Genomic DNA, 19312 nt, shown 5'->3' on the forward strand with positions numbered 1-19312 from the left:
GAGAATATAATAGTTAACTTCAAGGGGGAAGGGAATGTTTTGGATGTTCTTCTCTGATGGCTTCCAGCATTATGACTGTAAAAGCAGGTTGCCGTATACTCCTTATGTGTTACCTGGTTGCAAATCTTTCTTCCACTTTTTTTGTTGTATACAGATATCTGACTCCACTCTGCATGCATTCACGTTTTCATCCTCAATGCTAGGAGAAGAGGTTCAGCTGCATTTTATAATACCCAAGTCCAAAGAGAACCATTTTGTCTTCAGCAAGCAGGGAAAGCATCTAGAAAGTATGCGTCTCCCACTCGTTTCTGACAAGGTGCGTGTGCTGCTCTTATCCATCTGCTGGCTATATATGCTGAACGCAGTCAACTTGACATACATTTGCAAATTAATGGTGGTTGGCAGGAGGGAAGGTCTGTTTCCTTTTTGTTTTGAATAATTCTTGCCTGACTGTCCTTAGAACTGGTGTTTTTGAGGGCAATCATCCCTTTTTTGCATTCCTAGTCTCCAGTTCATATGTGTTGCATCTTAAAATCCAGTATAAACAATAAATAAATAAAAATCTGCATCAGGAATAACCTGCATTTTACCTAATGCTGCCAAAATATCTCCTGTTCCAACAGAATTTGAATGCAGTCAAGAGTCCTATCTTCACTCCATCGAGTGGACGTCACGAACATGGCCTCTTGAACCTCTACCATGCCATGGAAGGCATCAGCCACCTTCACCTCCTTGTAGTCAAGGAGTACGAAATGCCGCTCTACCGCAAATACTGGCCCAACCACATCATGCTTGTCCTGCCAGGCATGTTCAACAATGCTGGCGTTGGTAAGAAACACCATCAATGCATTGCTCTGAAGATATCAAAATCCATCTTGGACAATGTGGATCAAGTTGAAGGAAACATTGCAACAGCTCCTCACATTTGTGCTGTGATAATAGCAGCAATATCTGTGCAAAATACAATGGTGTATAAGAACTGCTCAGTGACGTGGAATATATGTTTGTCTCGATCACTGCCTTCTCAATTTAAAATCTGATGTTTTATAGGCCATATTCACTCATTTTACTCAGTCCTGCTGTGTGAATGTTCATTCTAGACATTTTACACATGATTTTTCAAATTGCAACTTTTTTAGTTAGCTGAAGCTAAATATTAACTGCTGAACACTGGGGGCTTGAACTTTGGACTTTATTTTCATGGATGCTGAGTTTTTCCTGCAAGAAGTTTTAAGTAGCATCAGTTTTAGAATCTCAGCCCCTTCTTGGTTCAAGTTATTTTATTAAAGCCCACAAAATCATGTTCTGCAGAGTCTCTTAAAAGGTCCAGTCTTCTTGGTATCTACCTTTTAGATTTACTGACATTGAAAAAGGGACATGCTGATATCTTTTTAAACTAAGATGTTATGAGCACTAAGTTCATAAAGGGTAATGACTGCAGATGTTCGTATAACCTTTCTCTGGGAGGAGAGAGTGATTAAGTCTAATAAAGATCTCTGTATGTCTTCTTTATGGTATTTTCTCAGGTGCTGCCAGGTTTCTTATTAAGGAACTTTCCTACCACAATCTAGAACTGGAACGAAACCGCTTGGAGGAACTGGGAGTCAAGCGCCAGTGTGTGTGGCCATTCATCGTGGTCATGGATGACTCCTGTGTCTTATGGAACATGCACAGTGTCCATGAACAGTCAAGGTAAGTAACCACCCAGCACTGGGGTCCTTGCACTGATCCAGCACAGACAGCAGCACGCCTGTGACTTGGGCTCATCTCTAGCATCTGACAGGGTATGGAAGACCCGACAACTGGAAAAGTTGGGCAAAAGTTGGAGCTGCTGGTAACATACTTAAAATATTGCTAAGCAAAAGCAGCTTTTGGCAGTGGCTTTGATGTAGTAACACCAGGCTGTCTGTCCAAGGGGCCTCACAGAGGTCATTATTCACTCAGCCCATTATTCAGACAGCCCAGGAACCGTACACTTGGACGTTAAATAGTTTGTCTAAAATGCAAAAAAAACCCAGCTCTTTCACTCAGAGCAGTAGGAAGGTTGTAGATTTGTCCTGTTGTCCACCAACACCCAACCTCCTGCTGTTGAACACTTCCACCTGGCTCCACCCTTGCATCCATGTCCCATAGTCAGTACCATCAACAAACCTCTGCTTGTGTTTGTTCTTTGCCTAAAGCTTTTAGTGACTACTTGAGTGATTTCTCAATATGGTACTTCCCTGATTTGTTTTGACCCAATTTATGTTTCTCAATGAAAAGAGTTTATTTTGGGAACTTTAGCTTTTTAGATGGCATTAAGCTCTTGCCCTTCTCAGCGCTTATGCTGTCCATTACAGAGAAAATAGCCTTCCAGAAACAGTGCATAAGGTGATTCCTTTTCCCTTTCTAGATTGTTGTGTAAGACCTTATTCTGCTGCAAGGCCTTTGTTCTTATAATGACTAAATTGATGGGATAAGATTAGTTGGCTATTGTTTAAAAAGTCTGTGTTCAAATGCATGTTTTTACAGCATCTAGAGTAAACACTCTCAATAGTTAATGGAATTTCTTGGTCCTTTGTATACATGTATATGTGTATATATATGCAGTGTATGTTATATAAAAATAATAAGCTACGTTTGTATGTTGTGTGTGATCGTGTTTTGCAGCCAGTCTCTGGAGCCTGGAGGTTCCAGCAAGAATGTGTCTCTGAAGAGCGTCCTCCAACACATTGAAGCCACCCCCAAAATTGTTCATTATGCAATACTGGGTGTTCAGAAATGGAACAGCAAGCTGAATGCCAGGAAAGCAAAGGCTCCATTCTCCAGGTGCCACGTGCATGATTTTATACTGCTCAACATAGACCTGACCCAGAATGTGCAATATGATCTAAACAGGTAGGCAATATATATATGTGTGTGTGGTAAAACAAAATGCTGTCATGATGAGAATCTTGTTACCATATTTCTAAATGCTGTTGAGATAATTAGAAAGGTCCTGTCTAAGGTAACGAGCATGCCATCACAAAAATAAAACATAGAGTGATATATGTTGCATCTGAATGAATAAGGCATCAAAATAAACTTGCCATCAGCCAAAAGAACTGGGAGAGACAGACCACAAGGCAAGAGTGAGGGAGGGTTACAGAGAACCCAAAAGTCAGAGGGGAAAGAAGAAACTTCAGGAGAAATAAGTAACTGCGAGACCAAAAATTGAAAAAAGAAACCAGAATTACATCAGTCACGGGAAGAGTGTGGAGCTTCTGTAAGAGGCAGGAGCCTCTTGCGTGACTAAGAGCAGGAGTATAGGTAATGGGAAAGGCTATGAGGAGGGAGGAGGGATTCCTTGTATTTCCTTCAGAGTCAGCTATCCTCCCTATTGCCACTTGGGTTTGAATTTAAAACAGATGATGTATAAATAACTTTCCACTGTTTTCTTCCTTTTTTCCCCCTCCTGCTCACCTGACTCCATCCTAAAACATTTGCAATAAAACACTGTTATCGTGGGGCTTTATGTCTAGTTTTCATCGCAGACTGAAGGAATATCCAATCCCTTGGCCGAGTGAGTTTAGAATAAACCCTATTTCTGCTAGCCACAGACTGGCCCTGGGGCATCTCACCCTGCTCTCCTACTGCTGTTTTCAGGGATCCTGTATATTTGAGTGAGGAATTGTAGTCTGTCAATGCAAGCCGGGGTCTGGTGTGGCTTCCAGAGCTCTTGATTTCACATTCTCTGGCTGGTTGCATCATGACATTGGAATCAGCCCACAGAAGTGAGCAATTACATCATAAATAGCTCAGGATAAACATTACTTCTCAGCTGCTTTGTCTCCCCTGGCCAGATATTTGTCAAAGTCACATTTATCCCCTGATTCCACTTCGTCAAAAAATATGTCATATAGAACTGGCTTGTTCAGAAATGGAGGTTGGGCAACTGCAGAGCTTCTCTCGATTCTAAAATATATCTAAAAAAAGAACTAAAAAGAAGAAAAGAAAGGAAAGGTTGGGGAAGAAATGATTGATGCCAGTACCTGATGAGGTTGAGAGGGCTAGCTGGACTTGGTACGGGGAAGAAGCGTACAGATGCACCGAAAAGTGAAGACCTGTTTGGTCTTAAGATGACCAGAAGTTGCTTTCCTACACATTGAAGGAATGAGTCTGCAGAGCTGCGTAGAGAATTTGTATAGGCACCAGATCAGATGGTCTCCAAAAATCTCTGCTGAGGCTGTTGCAGTGCATTTCAGCAGCGGGTGTGTGAGTGCTTGCTTACGCACAGCAGCCACACAGCTGGTTTAGTGATCTTGTGTTTAATGTCCAGGTATTTCTGTGAAGATGTAGATTTTAATCTGCGGACGAACAGCAGTGGCCTGCTCATCTGCCGCTTCAACAACTTCAGTGTCATGAAGAAACATATTCAGGTTGGAGGACAAAAGGACTTTGTCGTCAAGCCAAAAATCATGGTGAGTGTGGACGTGTGCTCCGTCATACGTAAAGGGTAAAATCAGGACATGTTTCCCCTAAAAATTATGAATTCTCTATAGCCTTTTGGACTTGTTCCATGCTTATTTGACATCTGACATTCGTGGCCTACTCCGTGGTAGGGCTGCCACATCAGAAATAGAAAATAATAAATATCTTGCTAATTATAAATTGCTAACAATAATCCTCCTAATTTATTAGAAAATGGACTAGGATTGGGAAGAGTTTGGTCTAGCTATTCAGTGGTATTTCTGATGAAGGAATAATTTCCAGACACACACTCTGATCCAAAGCAGGCAAGTTGTACTGGACCCGGTTTTAAAAATTTTAGCACAGCCACTAATTTCCAGTGTTTGCTGGTTTGTGATGACTTTCAGTCCTTGCGCTTGCTGGCAAAAAGAGACCTGAGGAAAGGCACTGAAAGTTGGAACCTCCTGAAATACACCAAGTAAATCCTAGTAATTATTGGGGATACCAAGTATTTTATACAGAGTGTTTTACGCCTGTGCTGGCTTTAAATGGAGGTATATTTCAAAGGGTTGGTTTTAATCTAGGAATTTTACAGTTTGTGTTCCTGGTGGTTTTAAACCCGTCCCATGCCATCCCTTCATTTAAAAAATCAGATTAATTTTGGATTTAACTGACTAAACCCTGGATTTGAGTATTTTGGGAGGTCATTCTCTAAATTTTCCTTTTCTTGTGGTTGTGGAATCTGTAGTGATGGCCTGGCCTATGAGAAAACTCCAGAGAAAACATTTTGTCTGAATGACTCCACACAAGGAGGATGTAATTTCCTATACTGCCCAGGAGTAAGGCAGGATGAAGGGTGTTGTGACAATTTGAACTCCTGATTTTATGTCCCTTCTTTAGACAAGCAGATACCCACAGAAGCACTTAGCAACCACACACAAATAATTCATTTATTTCTGCGCTGTGACTCTATGTCAAAAGCGAGTGGGGGTTTTTGGTTCTTTCCCCTGGCTTTCTCTCTCTTCCTGCCCTGTCATGATGATCCCTTCCCCAGCTCGAGAAACTCTGGCAGATGAGATACAGCGAGTAGGTGGGTTAAAAGGGGTTCCCCTTGGTTTCATTGCAGGTTTCGGACAGCCTGGCGCCAATAATGCCTCTTCAGTATGTCTGCGCCCCTGACAGTGAGCATACGTTGTTGGCAGCCCCATCTCAGTTCCTCCTGGAGAAATTCCTTCAACACGCAACATACAAACTCTTCCCGAAGGCCATCCATAACTTCAAGAACCCCATATTGGCCATTGACTGCTACCTGAACATCGGCCTCGAGGTACAAAATATTTGCAGGGAAAATGGGGACGAGTAAATGCAAACCTTTACTTCCACATCTTTCTTGTGTTGAAAACCCTTTCTTTTATGAACCCTCAGCATCAAGGGTAGCATTTGAAGACTTTGCTCTCAAACAGTGAGACTCTGCTGGCAGAGCTAAAGGACCAACTCCCCTGGAAGAGCTGGTGGTAAAGCCTCCTAGCTGGCCGTTGTGGGTGGAGACCAGAGGTCCGTGACAGAGTGATGTGATTTCCAAAGGAATTGGTGTGTCTGTCTGAAATAATATTTCATATGAAGCAAAAACCCCAAAGTGATGCTATTCTTAACAGAACTTGTCCTGCATAGTCTGTACAAACTATATACTTTTTTTTTTTTTAGATCACTGTCCTATCATACAGCTTTTTGTTATCTGTGTTTGATTTGTCCTTGCAACAAACTTGTTTTGGCTGAGAGACTTTCTCATATGACTTTTGTCCAGTGGCTTGCTTCACTGATGGACAAAGCTCATCCTTTGCAACGCAGCTGTCCTTATAGATGCTTTTCTTTTTATGAACCTTGGTTTCTAGGGAAACTGGGTTTTTGCAAAGATGTCTGTAGGTAGGGAGATCAGAGTTTTTGAACCTATTGGTCACTTTGAACTGGGTCTGAAGCGAGGTGAAAGTCTAACAAGGGTTTTGTTCTGACAAATTTTATGGAGTTCCGTGGCAAGACAGAGAAGATGATACCCTTCGATAAAGAACAGTCATCACGGCACTGAAACACAGGAGAGCCCTGGTGCTGGGAACCACGTAGTTGGTGCTTGCCGTCAGCAAGAGAAGACATCTGCCAGTGCAGAGGAGCTCAAGCCTCAGCAGTTTTAGTACTCGTGGAATTGCTTACTATGTTTGACAAATGTATCCTTATTAGAACAACCTAAATAATCTTAACAGTTGTTGTAAGCAAGTAATGCCCAGAGAAGCAGAAAATCAAACTGAATTATGGAGAGCCCTGCAATAACATAATGCAGGCTTGGTGACCAAATCTGAATCTAGAAGTTTGTCCCATTGTTATTTCCTAGGGGAAGCCTCTGCAATACTGCTTTCTTGCTGGATTGTATTTTTACCAGCACCAGCTGACTCACCAGTTATGACTAAATTATATTCCATTCTGCTTACAGTCTTCTTCTAACACAGAAGGGCTTCCTTTCTTTTCCCCTTCTGTTTCAGGTGGCTATATGCTATATTAGTTCCCGCCCGCACTCAGTCAACGTCAACTGTGAAGGGGTGTTCTTCAGTGGACTTCTGCTCTATCTCTGTGACTCCTTCGTTGGTGCAGACCTCCTCAAGCGGTTCAGGTTTCTGAAAGGTAATCTCATCACTCTGCTGGGCATCCTGGGTGCTTTCCTGACAAGTAATAGCACAGAGGGAAAGGGAAAGGTAGAGGAATAACCAGCTTAATTAAACAGCTCCATTATTTTTACAGTTAGTGCTGCCGTTGTTTTCAAAAGAAGTAGATGGAGTGCTTCTTTCGGGACTGTATAAAGCTTCTGTTCCTGTTGGTAATAAGTGCAAGTAATTGAACCTTTACTAAGCTTTGATAAATTCCATTCATTAAATTATTTTGAAGTGACATCAAATGGAAACAGGTGCAGAAAAACAAGGATACATGAAAATAAGTCAGTGAATCGTGCAGTCAGCAGCTTTAGAGTTTAGAGCGTAGGTGTTACTGTTGAAGACGAGAAAGTCTGCTCTAGTGATCTGCCTGTAATGGCAATAAATATTCTGTACTGTAGATCAGGGCAGCTCTTAACTGGAGGATGATGGGGTCTACCCCCATCAGAACTTTATAAACCTCATTGAAATCTTTCTTCATAATTTTATCTTAATACTAACACATAGCAAATTGCCATAGGTATTCAGTAATGCTAAAGTGCATTACAGAGCTCCGGTGCGTTTGTGGTTGCACAGCTGAGCCGTTTGCCTCTTACGCTGAGTGAGGATGGCGCACGTGTGCGGGGAATCAGTGGGAGTGACCCTGAGCCAGTCCCAAGAACTGTGTTTTGGAGTTTGCTCCTGCACTCGTTTGCCCGAGTTGGCTCGAGTCAAGCAGAGGAGGGATCTGAATCTGAACTTTCCGTGTGTCAGGTGTCCGTGTGTCTGGGCTGGAGCACAGAGCAGAGAAAGCCCTGAAGGTGGCCAACTCTCCTGCTCATTAAATGACTGCGCAGCCTGGTAACACCAAGTGGAAGGAAGCGTGCAAGTTTGCTAAGCCAGAGAAATTAGGGATTTGATTTATTACTCCTCTTACAGTGCTTTACTAAGGGGAGCTCTCATGCTTAAGGGAAGTTAGAGCAGACTTTCTCAGGAGTCAGTTGTGGGGCTGACTGCGATTTGGCTTAGTAGAGTTTTGTCATTGACCCTGTACAAACCCAAATGTCCCATGGGGAAAAAAAAATTAAAAAGTAGGCTTTATTCTTTTGGCATAATTATTGGTAGTGATTTAAGGATCTTGGACTGAAGTTAACGTTCTCTCTATGGTTGATGATACTAACACCAGTCAGGCAGTGACCTCCTGCAATATGGAGCAGACCCCACCCACACTCGCTTCTCCTTGTCCATGGTTCCTGCAAAAGGACACACGTGCCTCTGTCCCAGTGCTCCCAGGACTGAGCTGAGCCTGGGCTGGCTGGTTGTTGATAGACCCTTCTCATATACTCTTTTTTTTCCTACCTACCAGCAGAGATTTCTTTAAAATATCTTAGGAAAATGCATGAAGGAAATAGGGTTGTTATGGTGCCCTGAGAATCTAACAGGCTTTTCAATTGAAGGTGCCACCCTGTGTGTCATCTGTCAAGACAGAAGCTCGTTACGGCAAACGATAGTCCGGTTGGAGTTGGAGGATGAGTGGCAATTCCGACTTCGAGATGAGTTTCAAACTGCTAACAGTGGTGATGACAAACCACTCTATTTTCTTACTGGACGCCATATATAAGCTTCGCTAAGACATCGCTGACAAAGAAAAAAAAGGACTTTTTTTTAAAAAAAAAAAAAAAAAAGTACAATCACTGTGGAGCAAAGTGCAACCAATATTTATCTAGACTGCTCTAAAGGATTCCCCACAATTCTGAAGTAGGCTTTATTCCTAGGGATAAAATTACCGCATCAGTTATCAGTTAAAGGATCCTGGATTCCAGTTCTTTTCACATCAGTCAAAACTGCCGACACTGATCGCACAGCTCAACCAGGCTGTAGGATCGAGGAAGAGGACACAATTTGAAGAAGAATCCTGTTATATTGAGCTGAGCTAGGGGAAGAAGCTGCTCTCAGCAGCTGCTAGCTTGAATGTGTTACATGAAACGCAACCCAGCACGTGGAATTTACTGAAGCTATGTGGAGGAGAGCCCACTGCGTCTCTTCAGCTCTGTACTGTGGTACAGGAATACTCAGGGGTTTGAAACTACAATATAACGTAGATATTTGTATTAAAAGGAATAGTCTTGTTCTCTGTGCAGTGTTAGCTTAAAATTTGTAACTGTGTATGTGTTGAAACTGTTTTTGGCAAAATTTCCACAGGTGTTCAAAGTTTACTACTTAAACCTGAACAAATCGGCAAACGCATGGCAGGCACTGTGCACCCGGGGTCTCCCAGGCACAGTATTTTGCCCCATTAGGCACCTCCTCCTCCTCGTCTCCAGGGACAAAGCAAAAGGCTTCTCGCAGTTGCTCTCTCCTAAGTCAGAGGCCGGAATGGCTTGCCAGCAAATCGCCATCAGTTTCTCACTCTCGTCAGAGTTTTGAAAACCTGTGGTCCATCCTCCTTTGCATACGGAAATGAGTCCTGCTGTCCGTCTGCTGCCTTTGTGGTGGGCCGTATGCAACTTACCCTCCGTGTCCTTTCCACACAACTCCAGTTGGCTGCAGAGCTGAGATTCTGTCTGTCAACTCATACCCGTATGTGAAGCAACACACCAAAAAAAAATGTGCAGGAGGGCGATGCTGCCTGAGCTGGGTGGGAGAGAAACGGAAGGTATTTTCCAGTAGCTCCAGGAGGGAGCCGGGACTGCTCAGGAGAGACTGTCCAGCCGCAAAGATCGTTGATTGGGTCACTTATCACTGCTATCCCTTTTATTTTTTGATTAACATCTGTAAATATTGGTTGTAGTGGTAGTTGCACATCGTTCTACTTACAAGCATTATTACTGATCCTTGTTAAGCTGTTTGGGAATGAACTTGGTGCGGTGGGTTTTGGTTGTCAGGGTTAAGTCATATCAGTACTCCATTCTACTCATTACATTAGCACAGGTTACCCCACTGAGGTTTCCATACAAAAAAAAAAAAATCATCTTCCTGCACATCATCACTCCTTTATTAAAAGGAAAAATGATCTTAAAAGTGATTCAGGAATATCAATTTACTCCCAGAAAAGCAATGAAATTAACACATTGTTATACTTGACCTGCAACTCATTGGAGAAGGATCTGCCAAAGCTGCATTTATTTTTTTTTAAGGCATAGCATTGATTAAGCAACTTTTTTTATCTTGTGAAAAGAGATGTTTACACATGAAAAAACATAATATATTCAACGGAGGCTAAAGGAAAATGGTTTGCATATGTCTGTGTTAATGTAGCTTAACTCTGATGCTGTAAATTTAGCAAATTTCAGATGAACAACCCCTTTCTGTAAATTTATTTCTTATTTTCCTTCTGATAAAACCTGCCTTATCTATTTTAACACTTGGAAGAAGTAGGGATATAAAAGATGCCTCTTGAAGCTTTTGATACACACCTGAATGTATTCTAGGAGTTCTGGTTTTGCCAGAAGGGCTTGAGGCCAACCCCAAGTCTGAGCATGGCGTAGAAATTTCAGGTATTACGTGTTTGAATATGGTTTCCTTTTTGTTTGTGTATTTGATGTTTGCACTAAGTTCTTAAAATTCCAGGCGCTGAGGCTCCTCTGAGGAGTTACCCCTCTGGTGCAGCAGTGCAACATTGTCCTGGAGGTTGAGAATGCAGGCAGAAAGTCAGCCTATTTCCCTGCCTTTATCAAACAACAGCAAACCCGTTTCCTTAACGAGGAGTTCCAGTAACACTCTGGCCAGAGCGTGTGAAGTCAGCTCCAGTGGCGCAGGCCTGTCCCACCGAACACTTGATCCGGCCGCCCCTGAATTCCTGGGAAGGAGCCTGTTACTTGCCATCTAAATTATTGCCGTTTCATTTTGGTTTGAAGCCTCACCATCAAGGCCATTCTTATGAATGTATTCAACTGGCCAGCATTATATTTTTACCTGTAGATGTTCTTGTCTATTCACAGGTTAAATTTGAATGTAAACTAAGATTTAAAGAATCATATGCAGATGCTTTTTGCTTAACTTATGTAATTGCTTTTTTGTGACGTTTGGAAGAGGGTTAAAAACATTGCTTTCCTAGTGTAAAGTTTTCTTAACCAAAAACTTGGTGAATTTAGCTTCACTAGTCAGTCTACCTCATGTTATTGTTTATGAACTGAAACTGTCTGAAGTTGTGGCTATGGTCTGTTTATAATGTGCTTTCATTAAATTTGAATATATGAAGTTACCATTTAACACTGCCTCTCTCTTCACTGGTACGTTGCACAAGACACTCGCTCTTTCTCTCTTCACATGCAATGGAGCTCACCCACCTCACACCACTGACCTGAGTCCTGCTCCTGGATTTTATGAAGTTAACAAGTAGGAGAGATCTTTCAAACTGGGTACTTGTGAGCTGGAAGAGCAGCTTTGTGTCGGGCAGCCCAGAGGGAGGTGGTACACAAGCTGTAAATACCAACTTTTAGCCCCCTTAAGTAAAAGCAGTTGAAAAACGCACTTATACCCACACCCCTTTTATGACAAAGCCCTTTGTGGTCTGCTCACCACCAGCCCCTTCAAAATTACAAGCTGCAGCTTGGAGACAGCAGCACCCACAGCCCAGAAGTCACCACCCTTCAGCTGCTTCAGGTTTAAGGTCTCTGAACACCTTTTCAGAGGTGGTGCCAGGTCTTCACTTTAGCTCTAGACCAAGGTCTAGAACTTATATTAGGGTTTTAAGCTATTAGTCAAGGCTGAAGGTATCACCTCTGACCGTACTGTAAACCCTGTACCAGGATGGTATTGATCCGGAGCTTCTGGGGAGCTGATCCTTGGGGTGTGATGCAAATGCGTTGTCACAAAGGGAATTCTGACCCCAAGCAGGCACAAATGCAGCCACTGTGTTCTCCAGGGACCGCTTCAAAACACATGCTGCCCTTCGCCACTAAGGTGGTATTTCACACACAAAAGTATAAAATACACTAAAGATTCATTCACACTTAGTATCAATACGGAGTAACTTTAAAAAAAGCTATCAAGTATTTTATTTTTAATCTATCTACAGTATGTACAGATCAAGAAAGGCCACAGCAGTTTTTCAACATACAAACCCTTTAAAAGAGGAGAGATTTATGAAGGAGTGACAAGTATCAAAGCCAAGTCCACTAACAAAGGTATATACTCAGTACAGCACTTGAAAAATGACGAGTACAGCAGTCCTCGGGCTTCACGTTCCACCTTTCACCCTACACCTCACCTGGGGGAGGAGGAGACAGGGCCAGCAGGGGTTTCCCGCTCCAATGCTGATGCCTGGTCAGCTCCCTCCCACCTACCAGTGCCCAGAGTGCAGCCCAGAAGCCACTGGGTAGTCTTTGAGGGTTGTCACCCATGTCAACTGCACCATAACGCTTCTCACCTGGCTGCAATTGAGCATAGCCTTGAATTCTATCAATCAAGCAACCGCTAATAGCCTCGCCCGGCTGCTGGAACCCGTGGTCGGAGATTGGCATCACCATACTGGTATATCACCATGTTAAGAACTTCAGCAGGTACTCGCCAGTGAGACTAGGAGTCTTTGCATCAGTTTACAGTCCACTATGAACAATTTTCTGCGGCATGTAAACATGACTAACTAGATAAAATACAATCAAACTTTTGTAAAAGTTAATAAAATAGCTTTCTTTTAGAAAAACAAAGTTAGCCTATTACTGCATTGTTTACAATTTTAATAAAATAGTACAACCTTTTGGTTGTTACCAGTCCTGAGTTCACTGTAATAAAAATGGCCCTGGCTTCTGCTGAAGGTCTGCACCTGCTCAGTGTGTTTTGGCAGAAGTCTCCCAATACAAACAGAGTTCCTTCGGGAGCAGTTAAGTCTGTTGCTGTCCATTGAGGAAGTTGTATACCAGGAACTGGCCGGTGCCACAGTACTGCGTTGCAAAGAGTTTTCCATCAGGAGTGGGGTCAGAGAAAGCGATTTCTTCTTTACTTAAGTATGAGCCATAGATGAAGTTGCTCCTGTTTAAAATGGTGACAAAAAAAAAAAAAAAAAGATGAATACCTTCAGGGAGTAACGCAAGAAGATTTATGCTATTACGCCACAAACCATTAATTAAGTGGCACAGCTCTATTAGGAGGCGATGGCTCTATTTATATGAGCCATCTCCTCTTTCCAAATGGCAAGGAGAATCACTTGTTCTGGGAGGGGTTTTATAAAGTTGTAGTATTTCAGAAGAAACATTTGTACAGAGCTGCTTGTGAGCTGCATCAACGGCTCAATTTCAGAGTTTAAAAAAAAGTTTAAATTCATTCCAACTATTTCTTCATTGAAAGGCGACCACTAGGGCCATGACTACAATCACTAGGACTGGAAACATAACGCTACAAGTCAGGGTGCTGCCAGAGGGGGCTGAAAGGACCTGATGAAATTTGAAGTTCCTGTTTTGAAAAAAAAAACATTTGACATTTGGATGAGAGCACTTCTTGGATTAATTTAGAACATCTAAGAACACAACCTTAAGGCATAATTAATTCATAAGTGATACACTTTCAGTAATAACTGTATGAAAAGGAAGATTCAATTTCTTTAACTTCTTCAGGCAAATATTTTACGTATGTTTTACTATTCTTTGAAGGAAGAGGAGAGAATCAAGGGATAACCATCCAGAAAAGTATGATGGTATGTGAGCAAATTTAGAAAACTTATCTCAGGCTTTAAGACCTCAGTCAGGGGAAGGAGGAGGTAATGTTCATCCTTGAAAACAGAAGAAACTACCATTACAGTTAAGTTTTGTAATTCTTATAAAATAAGTTTAGATATACTTGCAGAGCAAGTATGAACTTTGAACGTATATGGGCATCTCCATTAAGTTTTGAGGAAAAGACAATAGGAAGAAAATCCTTTTGAATTATTACCAGCTTCGTACCCTTCTCTTTAGTGTACTTAGGAAGATGATTTTGCAAGATTAAGACCGTCTGACTGGGTTTTTGTGACTGCAAGTCAGCTGTGAAAGCTCAAGTGAAGCAGGGCAGACATTCTCAAGGTGGACTCAAGTTTACATGAGCTCTGGTGGACATCAGACCTTTCTACAAACCAACTGAGCACCAGAAGCACACAAGGCTCTTTTTGGCCAGCCTGTTTCCTACAAAGGGGGCAATGAGCTAATGGGAGGTCAAATAAGCACCAGAGCACAGCAAAAGGTAAGATGCAGTGCACAGCTAAGAGGAAAACTGAGACTGCAACAAAACATTAAAATTGATCCTAAAGATCCTTTAGAGCTGTAACTGAGGGAGCAACTCCAGCAGTGCTTTGGGGAAGAAATCTTTCCTTCATAAATAGTTTCTAGAAAGCTACTAATACACAAAAATCAGCCCAAAAATAAAACCAAACCATCAAGTTAATGTGCTTATCTGAATACAGCTTTACAGTTGAAAGTTCAGACAGAATGTGACCTAATAAGAACGTTCTAGTCACTCCGCCAGCCACGCAAGATGCGTTCTGCAGAACAGAATAGCTTTGCCAGGCTCTCTGAGTACCCAAGATTGGCAGACACAGGAGTAGCTGTGCCTCAAACTCCAACAAGACGGGGCTAGCCAGGCACCTAGCACAAACATGACAGCCCAGCTGTAACAAGATTGGGGTAGTTCTTGGCATTACTCAGAGCAGATGTTTAAACTTCTAGGAAACATCACTGGAAGAAACCTACAGTCTGGAGATTCAACATATTTAACGTTTGTCCAAACAGCAGCATGGATGTTTGAGTCCTTTTATGGATCTAGGTTCCACCTGAATATGCTCATCTCTAGCTACTAAAACTCCATGGAAATTGAAAATATCCCATAAAGCTCAGTGAACCTGAGTAAAGCGCACACACAAAAAGAAAAAAAGTAGAGTTGGAAGCCACCAGACTATATCAAATCATTCAGTGCACTCGTCTCTGTTCTTTCCCCTTTTCCACCTCTAAGGAATGGACATTCAGCCAATGATTAGGTCACAGTCCTTCACACTTGGGTAATCTCACACTTTGACCAAAGCCAGTCTCTTTTCCTTCACTCATGATTACCTCAGAGGAATTTACCCTAGCCCACTGGCAGTCTGCTTGGCTGACTCATTACAACTGCACTTGGCTTGAGGATTTCTGTTAAAGACATTATTGCCAAATACTGGCGTTAGTTATTGAACTCCACATAATACCGAACTGTCAACTATGCTCAGATCTACATCCCCAGTATCGCCAGCAGCTTAAAAACACAAGCCTGAGACACACAAAGCAATAAATATCTTGGACTGAGTTTTATCTAAAACACACGTAACCGAGGAACTTTCTTGATATTACCTAAGACATTCTATCATCCGAGAAGCAATCTTCTTTCGACGCATCATGCTGAATACCCATATTCGACTAATCCCACAAATAGCAGGTTCTGGAGAAGTTGAACAGCACCACGCTTTCTGTCTTTCAAATATGACTTTCTCATTTTCTGAACTGACTTCTGGAAGCTTCTCTTCTATAACTCTGTAGCCCTGTAGGTGATATAAAAAAAAAAAAAATATTTGTCACTTTATAAAAGCATCACTAATGACTGAACAAAGTAATTCTTCTGTAATTTATTTCAGTTAAACATACTTACTTGCTGAAATGTCTCACCAAAAAGAGTGCTTACTAGTGTCTCATTTAATTTCTCTTAACAGTTTCAAAATTGGAACAGATGATAAAAGATTAAACCAAAAACCCCTCTAAAGCTTATCCGATTTAAAACAACAGCAACAAGTAATCCAAATCGTATTACCACCTGTATTAAAGTGTTTGCATCAATTTCTCTGACTTTGGCTAAGACTGTTTTGCTTCTTGTCTACTATTCCCGAGGGACAGTAGAAAACACCACCCTTTACAAGGGAACAGACAGAATATGCGACAAAGTTCTGACGTAAGTCACCAGTACTGCAAGCGACAGCAACAACTTTTTGTCCTGCTCTCCACTGCACAGGTCTGCCCTCTGCTTCTGTTCGCTGTGGAGCCGTTTGACCCCTCAATGATTCAACTCAGTCCTACAGAGTACCCACGCCTCCATCCAGGTTGGATTTCTGCCAGGCAGGGAGCTGCGAGCTGAATCTGCTTGTCAACAAGCGCAAGCAGGGCCAAGCTAGAACCGCAGAAGAAGAAGAATTCCACCCTTCACCTGTAGCAAGTTCTTAGACGAGCAGGTCTGAGCCAAGTATGGCACCATATCCGTGTCTCGACTCAGTGTCAACTACACAAAACCAAATAGCTACATTTCAGAATGGTCTATCACCAGAAGTCGTCTCCTCTCTGGGAAGAGGCACATATGGAATACTTATTTGCTAAGACAAACTCTTGGGTAATTCTATAGTTTCAGAATGTCTGAAGAACACAGTCACTAAGCACTGGCACAGATTGCCTTTCTCCAATTCAATCACTTACCCACTGGATATGTTCCGCAATTAAACAGCCGATAACTTTTTTGTCGTTAGAAATAAAAAGAAGAGTTTTAGTCCTAGAGTAACACATGAGCGGAGCTTGCTGAAATCCCAAGTCATTGTCTACCATTTCTCTAATTTCTTCAACCTGTCAAAATAAGTTTAAATGCTGTTTAAAGAACACATGTAAATCTACTTTTGTATAAATATACATATTTGCAAAAATGCACTAAGGTATCTGGAACACTGAAAGCTATTCCAGAAATTAGGGATTACTCTAAGTAACCTACAACACATCGGCCCACATAAATGTCCCTTAAATAATACTTGGCTGGAAATAGGAAGAGTAGAGACCTCTAAGTCAGCTTCCATTAAGTCCACACTTCAATTAGTCAAAGGCTAAAAGAGAAAATGCAGATAATCAAAATGTGGACTCTGATATTCTAGAAGTAAATGAGATGTATGACAAAAGCTAAACTAGCTTAATTGAAGGGTTTCTGTCTTATTTTTCAAGGCTTGAAAGAACTACTCCATCAAGGGCTTTGAGCAGACGACAGCAAGCACAGTGACAAGGCAGCTAGAAAACGTATGCATTTGTTGTAAAGGAAGGAATAACTGTTGTCTCCTTCCTCAAGCTTTCTGCTCTTCCATTAGCTTTGCAAAGAGTAACTGAAGCCAAAAATAAAATTGTGTTTAATGTTAGTTAGTTTAGAAGAAATACATGAACTCCAGCATGAATGTAAACAAAAGCTTACGGATGAGCTGAGTTTTTACTGGGGCATTCTTGTACCTACAACCAAGCATTGAAACAGCTTAAGCTTCTTTAATGCATGTTGTACTTACATTAGTAAAGCAAAAGTAGAATTACTGATGCTATGAATATATGAAGTTATTGCTGTTCAAGTGAAAATTGTGTTAAAAAATGCTTTTAAAATAACTTTTTAAAGGTACGGTATTAGTTACTCTCTATTATCTCATCTATCCTTCAGGGCTTTTAACGGCAAGTCCAATTAGCCAATTTGAAACACTAAGTAGCATTCTTGAAGTCAGTGATCCGCAGCGCTGACAGTTGTGGATTCTCTCAACTTTAACCACACAGAACTACAGAGGGCTCTATCCTAAATGATTTTGTTTGCTACGGTCTACCTTTCCTCTGCCCCACTTAGGTATTTTAAGAAATTCTTTTCTTCAGCTATTTTAGTAAAAAACAAGCAATGAATGTACTAAAATTAAGATAATCTCACTGGATAAACAAAACTTAATAAATAGACTTATCTGCATTAAACTCCACAAAAAGAAAATTTGTAGCTTCTTTTCAATTCAATAACTTAAAAAAATTCTATGTTAGTCTAAAGAAAACCCACTACAGTCATGCCACCAGAAAAAAATGTCTTGGGCATCTGTTCAGCCTCAAGAGGTCCCGTCCAACCTCAACAATTCTGTGATCCTCTGACAGGGGTACTGTAAAAAAGTACCTGCTAGTCAGAGCAAATGCCCAGCTAAACAGAATCCATGCCATGCTACTGAAAAAACAAATGTAATGACGTATTAAGATGTATGAACACAGGCTAGCCAGCAAGACACTGAAGTACCCTGCTGCTCTAAGTCTCCACTAGTGTACTGTGCCCAGTTTTAGATAAAGGGTTTCAAAAGACATGAGACATGGCACAGATTGTCATGCTCTCCTCTAGATTATTTCTATGATCAGAGCTCTATAAAACATTATTTAGGAGTATAAACTAAAAAACAGCACAGCCTGTCAATCTCTTTAAGGTGAAACAGAGTTTGTTCAGGCACAAAAAAGCTGCTGCAAAGAGGAAAAGAAGGATGTTTTCTATAGCTATGGCAGTGTGATGGGCACTAATGAGCTTAAATTGCAGTATGGAGATTCTGTTAGACATTTAAGGAAAATTTCCTAATGTTACAGATAGTGAAGCATTGTAACAGAGTCTGAAGAGGTCAGCAAGACCTCCAGTGGTAGAAGTTTTCGAAAGCTGTCAGATGGATCATAACCAGAGCTCATTCTGCTTTGGACATGGGAGTGGACTAGATGACTTTGAGGCCACTTTCCACCTTACCCCAAAATCATTTAGAGAATGGTGCCACATTCGTGCTGTATAATAAAGTCACAGAATCACAGAAATGGTCAGGGTTGGAAGGGACCTCTGGAGATCATCTAGTCCAACCCCCCTGACAGAGCGGGGTCATCTACAGCAGGTTGCACAGTCAATACATTTCAATGTGTTTAAATATAGTAGGAAATTTATATTACATAAAACATGTGGCAAACATTCAGCAAGTATATTAAAAAATAAAATAAAAAAAAATATCAGTTGGTTGATGCTGTTCCCACCCCTGCCTTCCACTCCTCCTCAGAGCCATCATCTCTGTGAAAAGAGCAGCAGTGCATAAGAGTGAGATGTCTGACCTGTTTGTGGAAAAAGCTACAGAATCACTGCTGTTTTGAGTCCAACTTCAACCGCTCATACATAAATTATATAAACTTTACTATAAACATTGTCGTTACTTATATGAAAACATCAAACAAGGTAAGATATACCAGTCTAGTTCACCATACCTTTTTAAGTGCATATTTTGGGTCATCGGGAAGAACCATTATTATCTTTCCATCAGGATATTCAGCCAAAATTCTCTCCTTTTTCCAACCCTAAATAAAACAAACACTTATCTAAACCATACACAAGTTGTACTTTTACAAACAGAAATTGCATATTATTGTTCTACACACTGAATTTATGCAGACTTCACACTATTTAGGAGTTGCTTTGCTAGAGAAGGAAACTTCAGCTAGCTT

At 41.4% G+C, this 19312-nt stretch overlaps 2 protein-coding genes across 2 annotated transcripts in view; one reads left to right on the plus strand and one right to left on the minus strand.

Annotated features, from left to right (window-relative positions):
- Positions 1–11309, plus strand: part of GREB1L (GREB1 like retinoic acid receptor coactivator) — a 144721-nt gene extending 133412 nt beyond the window's left edge. Inside the window, exons 27-34 of the mRNA XM_082479255.1 lie at positions 155–316; positions 624–828; positions 1527–1692; positions 2650–2877; positions 4298–4439; positions 5555–5755; positions 6960–7098; positions 8561–11309. Of these exons, the coding sequence (XP_082335381.1) occupies positions 155–316; positions 624–828; positions 1527–1692; positions 2650–2877; positions 4298–4439; positions 5555–5755; positions 6960–7098; positions 8561–8724 (1407 nt within the window). The 3' untranslated portion in view covers positions 8725–11309. The remainder of the gene's footprint in view (positions 1–154; positions 317–623; positions 829–1526; positions 1693–2649; positions 2878–4297; positions 4440–5554; positions 5756–6959; positions 7099–8560) is intronic.
- A 766-nt stretch (positions 11310–12075) lies between these two features.
- ESCO1 (establishment of sister chromatid cohesion N-acetyltransferase 1) overlaps positions 12076–19312 on the minus strand; it is a 33848-nt gene continuing 26611 nt past the window's right edge. Inside the window, exons 9-12 of the mRNA XM_082499430.1 lie at positions 19076–19165; positions 16502–16645; positions 15395–15582; positions 12076–13076 (exon numbers count right to left, since the gene is read on the minus strand). Coding sequence (XP_082355556.1) covers positions 12929–13076; positions 15395–15582; positions 16502–16645; positions 19076–19165 — 570 coding nt within the window. The 3' untranslated portion in view covers positions 12076–12928. The remainder of the gene's footprint in view (positions 13077–15394; positions 15583–16501; positions 16646–19075; positions 19166–19312) is intronic.

Source organism: Vanellus vanellus (genome assembly GCF_965231255.1).
Source record: "Vanellus vanellus genome assembly, chromosome: 2".
NCBI classification, from domain to species: Eukaryota; Metazoa; Chordata; class Aves; order Charadriiformes; family Charadriidae; genus Vanellus; species Vanellus vanellus.